We start from the raw sequence: 7030 nt of genomic DNA, 5'->3' as shown, positions 1-7030 counted from the left end.
GTCTTCATGATCAATTAACTGGGGAGTCTTCATGCCCTAAGTGAAGGGAATAAACTTCTTGAAATATTTCTTGCATGATCTCTTGAGGAAAACTAGGAAGCATAGCTGGGGATATCCAGAATCACAACCTCTGCTGGAGAAATATTACTGCCAAGACACCTGTGGAGATTTTTTCATCATATACATATAAGGATAGTAATATGAACATGTCTAGTTGGAATCACATGATTTCAGAATTATTGGGACCACATGTCTCAATCCTTTTATTGATGTCCACAAATCAAAATAAATAATCTTTATTTTTTTCAAAAACTGTTTTTAATTCAAAACTTTTGTTTCAAAACATATCTGTCAAAGTAAAAGAACTTTCGTAAATTGAAATGAAAATTAAGAGTGCCAAGAAATATAGAAAGGCTCAAATTGATTTGATAGGATGGTAATCAGCCAACAACGTGATTCCATAGATCTTTACAAATTGGAAAATGGTAATTTCGTGGAAAAAGGGTACGTTGAACTACAATGACATCATTCTCTCTTCCACTTTTGACCTGTATTGCAACCTTGAGAAAGTTGGAGAACTGTTGAAAATATTCTGATACTTCAATGATCTTATCTCTGTTATGCAGTTACTTGCCTGAAATCCCTAACTTTTGCCTAGATTGCCCTTTCGGGTTTTCAATCTACCGGGATAATATTCTCTTTGTTTTTTTATGTCTCTAATTTCTGCTTGGACCGCCCTTTCAGGTTTTCAGTCCACCGAGACGCTCATTTTTGCCTAAGCCGCCCTTTCGGGTTTTCAACTTAGCGAGCTGTTCTTTTCATTTTTTAGGCGAAGTATTTCTTGACTGCATCTGTATTCACGGGCCGTGGAAGCTCTTCACCATCCATGTTTGTAAGAATTAAAGCACCGCCTGAGAAGGCTTTCTTGACAACATAGGGTCCTTCATAGTTAGGAGTCCACTTGCCCCTAGAATCATTGTGAAATAGTATCATTTTCTTGAGTACAAGGTCACCCTCTTTGAATTCTCTCAGCTTAACCTTCCTATCAAATGCCTGCTTCATTCTCTTTTGATATAACTGTCCATGGCACAAGGCAGTCATTCTTTTTTCTTCAATCAAATTCAACTGATCGTATCTGCTTTGACACCATTCAGCCTCTGACAACTGAGTTTCCATTAGTATCCTCATTGATGGAATTTCAACCTCTATCGGTAACACAGCTTCGATACCGTATACAAGTGAAAATGGGGTTCCCCCAGTTGAAGTACGGACCGATGTTCTATATCCGTGTAGTGCAAAAGGCAGCATTTCATGCCAATCTTTGTAGGTAACAACCATCTTTTGAATGATCTTCTTGATATTCTTATTTGCAGCTTCAACTGCCCCATTCATCTTGGGACGGTAAGGAGAAGAGTTGTGATGCTCGATCTTGAAACTTTCACATAATTCATCCATCATTTTGTTGTTCAGATTGGAGCCATTGTCAGTGATGATCTTGTTTGGAATGCCATATCGGCAAATGAGATTATTTTTGATGAATCTGACCACCACTTGCTTTGTCACCTTTGCATACGAAGCTGCTTCCACCCATTTGGTGAAGTAATCAATTGCCACGAGAATGAAACGGTGTCCGTTGGAAGCTTTGGGTTCAATCATACCGATCATGTCAATGCCCCACATTGAGAATGGCCGAGGAGCAGAAATCACATTCAAAAAGGTTGGTGGTACATGAACCTTATCAGCGTAGATCTGACATTTGTGACACTTCTTTACAAATTTGTAGCAATCTGATTCCATGGTCAACCAGTAGTAACCAGCTCTCAACATCTTTCTTGACATAGAGTGGCCATTTGCATGAGTACCAAAGGACCCTTCGTGAACTTCTTTCATCAACATTTCTGCTTCCTTTTGTCAACACATCTGAGTAAGACCATGTCATAATTCCTCTTATAGAGCACATTCTGATTAAGGAAGAAACTGCCTGACAATCTTCTCAAAGTCTTTTTATCTTTTTCTGTTGCTCCAAGAGGATACTCCTGAGTCTGAAGGAAATGCTTGATATCGTGATACCATGGTTTATCATCAAAACTGGCCTCAGCTGTAAACACATGTGCTGGTCTATCAAGTCGCTTGATCACAATTCTGGGTACTTCGTTTGGAAAACCCACTTGATACATTGGAGACAACGTAGCTAGAGCATCCGCCATCTGATTCTCATCCCGAGGAATGTGATGCAACTCAACCTTGGTGAAGAAAGTCAACAATCTTCTTGCATAGTCTTTGTATGGGATCAAGCCAGGGTGGCGTGTTTCCCATTCTCCTTTGATCTGATTGATAACTAACGCTGAGTCACCATAAACAGTAAGATTTTTGATGCGGAGGTCAATGGCTTCTTCAAGACCCATGATACAGGCTTCATATTCAGCAATGTTGTTTGTACATTCAAAACAAATTCTTGCCGTGAAAGGAATATGAGAACCTTCTGGAGCGATAATGACTGCACCTACTCCATGTCCATAAGCGTTGGAAGCTCCATCAAATACTAAACCCATTGAGAATCTGGTTCAGGTCCTTCTTCAGGAAGTGGCTCTTTACAATCTCTGGATTTTAGGAACATGACATCTTCATCAGGAAACTCATCCTCATTATCATCGTCTTCATCAACGGGTTGGTGAGCAAGGTACTCAGCCAACACACTGCTCTTGATGGCTTTCTGGGTATGATACTCAATGTCGTATTCTGATAACAGCATCTGCCATCTGGCAATCTTACCAGTGAGTGCAGGCTTCTCAAAAATGTACTTGATTGGATCCATTTTGGATATCAACCAAGTGGTGTGACTTAACATATACTGCCTCAATCTCTTAGCAGCCCAAGCCAATGCACAACATGTCTTCTCGAGTAAGGAGTATCGTGATTCACAGTCAGTAAATTTCTTGCTTAAGTAGTAAATGGCATGCTCTTTCTTTCCAGTTTCGTCTTGTTGACCCAGAATACAACCCATAGAATTCTCAAGCACTGTCAAATACATAACCAACGGTCTTCCAGCAACAGGTGGTAACAAGATAGGAGGCTCCATGAGGTACTCTTTGATACTGTCAAATGCTTTCTGACAATCCTCTGTCCACACACAATTCTGACTCTTTCTCAGCAATTTGAAGATAGGTTCACAAGTGGCAGTCATGTGAGAAATAAACCGGGATATGTAATTCAATCGTCCTAGAAAACCTCTCACTTGCCTTTCGGTTTTTGGTGCGGGCATCTCTTGGATAGCTTTTACTTTATCTGGATCAACTTCAATGCCTTTTTGGCTGACAATGAAGCCCAAGAGTTTACCTGACCTGACGCCAAATGTGCATTTGTTCGGATTGAGGCGAAGACGGAACTTCCTCAATCGTTGAAACAGCTTCAATAGATCTACTAAGTGACCTTCTTCTGAACGAGACTTCGCGATCATGTCATCCACATAAACCTCAATCTCTTTGTGCATCATGTCGTGAAAGAGCGTTGTCATGGCTCGCTGGTAAGTAGCACCTGCGTTCTTCAACCCAAACGGCATCACTTGATAACAGAATGTTCCCCATGGTGTTATGAATGTAGTTTTTTCCATGTCTTCGGGAGCCATTTTGATCTGGTTATACCCGGAGAATCCGTCCATGAAGGAGAATATGTCAAACTTTGCTGTATTGTCTACCAACATGTCAATGTGAGGCAGGGGGAAATCATCCTTTGGGCTTGCTCTATTTAAGTCACGATAGTCGACACACATTCGTACCTTCCCGTCCTTCTTAGGAACTGGCACAATATTTGCTATCCACTCTGGATACACTGAAGTGGCAAGAAAACCAGCATCTATTTGCTTCAGAACTTCTTCTTTAATTTTGACGGCCATATCTTGATGTGTTCTTCTTAATTTTCTGTTTGACCGGTGGACATTCTGGCTTCAAAGGTAGCTTGTGCTCTACGATGTCAGTGTCGAGACCAGGCATATCTTGATAAGACCAAGCAAACACATCTACATACTCTTTCAACAGGCTGATCAATTGCTCCTTGACCTGTGGGGATAACAATGCTCCAATTTTGACTCCTTTCACATTTTCTTCCGAACCCAAGTTGACTGTTTCCAAAGGCTCCTTGTATGGCTGAATAGTGTCTTCTTCATTTTCAAGCTGGCGGGCGACCTCTTCTGGAATCTCATCCCACTCTTCCTCTTCAGCTTCGAATACAGAATGTTCAAAGTTGGGAGAGGGCATGATGTCATTATGTTCAACGGGTTTAAGTAACCTGTACAAACAATTGTTTTTAGAGGACTGACCATGACATGCAAAAATGTGTTCTTTTTAAGGTTTTTTTTTGTGTTACCATTTTCCGAAAAAGCTGAAAAGATAAAAGGACACAAGTGTATAGGAACACAAAAGATCTTTTTCATGGATAGTACGTTTTTGACAAAAGTGCCCATTTTACAAAATTAATGCTTCGCGCTTTGGGCTAAAGCGGAAGATTTTTGAAAACTGAAAAGCTTAATTACTTTGATATGTGGACACAATGTGGGATGTCAACTGCGGTCCAGTTCTTCATAACTACTCCTGGTGTCACAAATCTGGGGCCTTCGTCTTCTGTCTTTCCCTCAAAAGTATCCTCCTCAACTGCTACCATGTTGATAAACCCACTGCTGTGAAAGATATCTTTGAAAGGTCGCACCACTGAAGTCTGCACTTGTTTTCCATCAACAAAGCCTAATCCTGCATGGTTAACGTTTTCTGGCAACTCTATCACCTTGCCCCACATTTCTGTAGGACCTGTCTTGACAATCTGCTGGGCGTCTTTGAATGACGCGATTGAACCTTCACTTTTCTTGTAATCATCGATGGTCAGGGCCTGAAATGGAGTTTGAATAGCCGTTTCGTCTGCTTCTATCACACTAAACGATGAAAGGTGGCTAATCAGCATAGCCTGCTCCCCATAACCGTCACTATTTGCCCATTCTTGAAAATTTTAAACTTCTGGTGTAACGTGGATGTAATGGAATCCGCCTCATGAATCCATGGGCGTCCGAGCAGACAGCTATAAGCTGGCACTATATCCATAACCTGGAAAGTGATCTGGAATACATGTGGTCCAATACCAATAGGCAAATCAACTTCTCCAATGACTGATTTTCTTGATCCATCGAACGCTTTCACAATAATTCCACTGTGCCGCATTTGCCCCCTATGTACTTTAGCTTCACCAAGGTAGACTTGGGCATGACATTCAGAGATGAACCGGTGTCAATTAGGATATTAGACAAAGAATCCCCTTGACAATTGGCTGAGATATGGAGAGCGAAGTTGTGATTCTTTCCTTCTTCTGGCAGTTCTTCATCACAAAAGCCTAAGCCATTGCACGAAGTGATGCTGCCTACAACATTGTTGAACTGCTCTGCTGTTATATCCTGTTCTACAAAGGCTTGATCAAGCACCTTCAGTAGTGCTTCTCTGTGGCAACTGAATTCAATAATAAGGACAGGATCGAGATTTTTGACGGTGTCTGTAGCAACTGATCTACCACTTTGTAGTCACTGAGCTTGATAATTCTAAGTAGTTCATCTGTTTCTTTATCAAGGGTTGAATTGCTTGTTTGCCCTTCTGCTTCTCTTGTCATTGGTACCACGACTACTGGATCTTTCTCAACATTTCTACTTGGGATAACCGGCGGAGCGAACACGCGGCCACTGCGCGTCATTCGGCTATTTGCTGCGATATTGGTAATTGAGGCTAAGGTTTTAATCTCGACCTCTTTACCGTTCTCAATAATAGTTGCTGCATAGCGGTAGGGGACCGCTTTATCTGAAGTGTAAGGCATTGGGCCCGGAGGGCAAATCACCACTGGCTCCCTCGGATGATAAGCTATCTCTACTTTCTCTGGAATGTTGAAGCAAGGAATGATGACATTCACCTCTTGTTCTTGTGATTCTGGAGAACTCACTTGTCTAGAAATCTGAATCAAACCCTGATCAAGGACGCCTTGCAAATCATCTTGAATCTTTCTACAACCTCTTGAATTGACTGAACATGTACCACAGATCTGGTGGTCATGTTGGAATAGACCATGAGCACATAAAACAGAACGAATTTCAACCAAAGACCGCCGAATCTCCTCTATCTTCGTAACACTTTGTTCATTGAGACAAACTTCTATATTGTTCACTGATGAAGGACCATGACTTGGCATTGGATTGTCCTTCACATTGGGACCCATGTTCTTGAAGGTCAGGATACCTGCTCTTGTCAACTTCTGTACTTCCAACTTTAAAGCAAAACAGTTGTCTAAGTCATGACCTGGAGCATTCTGATGAAAGGGACAAGATACCTCTGGCTTGTACCACCAAGGTAGCACTTCTGGTACAAGAGGTCGTGGTCGTGGTTGCACAAGGTTTTTAGTGATCAAAGCTGGATACAATTCTGCATATGACATTGGAATTGGATCAAAATTGGTTCTTCTTTGCTGCTGTAATGGACGTTGTTGTAACTGATGTTGATGTTGTTGAGGTTGATGTTGTTGCTGATACTGAGTATTCTGTTGGAAGCGGTTGGTACGCTGCTGAGGGTATTGGACTTGAACTGGAGCGGAAGTGATTACTGGAGTCACGGCTGCTATATGTTGGTGTTGGGAATGGTAAGGATAATTGATCCTTCTTGGATGATTATAGGACACAACATTAGTTTCTTGTTCCTTCTTTTTCATAAAACCGCCGTACCTCTTTGCCCCGCTTGAAGATGAACTTCCTTCTCTGACTAGACGCCCTTCTCGAACTGCTTCCTCTAAACGGACTCCCATGTTTACCATGTCAGTAAAGTCTGTAGGAGCGCTTGCAATCATCCTCTCTTAATAAAAAGTATCAAGAGTCTTTAAGAACACTTTCGTCATCTCCTTTTCTTCCATAGGTGGAACAACCTGTGCTGCAATTTCGCGCCACCTTTGCGCGTATTCACGGAATGTCTCCTTTTCTCTTTGTTGCATGGACCTCAACTGATCTCGGTCTGGCACA

General features: G+C 41.7%; 1 protein-coding gene across 1 annotated transcript; it reads right to left on the bottom strand.

Moving 5' to 3' along the window:
• Window positions 1-5463: 5463 nt before the first annotated feature.
• LOC127137950 (uncharacterized) lies at window positions 5464-6828 on the bottom strand. The gene has a single exon (XM_051064355.1). The coding sequence runs from the start codon at window positions 6826-6828 to the stop codon at window positions 5464-5466; it is 1365 nt and encodes a 454-aa protein (XP_050920312.1).
• Between the last annotated feature and the right edge of the window lie 202 nt (window positions 6829-7030).

Source organism: Lathyrus oleraceus, chromosome 4 (assembly GCF_024323335.1).
Source record: "Lathyrus oleraceus cultivar Zhongwan6 chromosome 4, CAAS_Psat_ZW6_1.0, whole genome shotgun sequence".
Lineage (NCBI taxonomy): Eukaryota > Viridiplantae > Streptophyta > Magnoliopsida > Fabales > Fabaceae > Lathyrus > Lathyrus oleraceus.
Note: the sequence above shows the minus strand (reverse complement) of the source record. Positions and strands in the feature narration are given on the sequence as shown.

Bases quoted from the DNA above. Each gene is read 5' to 3' on its own strand.
- LOC127137950 (XM_051064355.1), bottom strand. From the start codon at position 6,828: ATGGTAAACATGGGAGTCCGTTTAGAGGAAGCAGTTCGAGAAGGGCGT.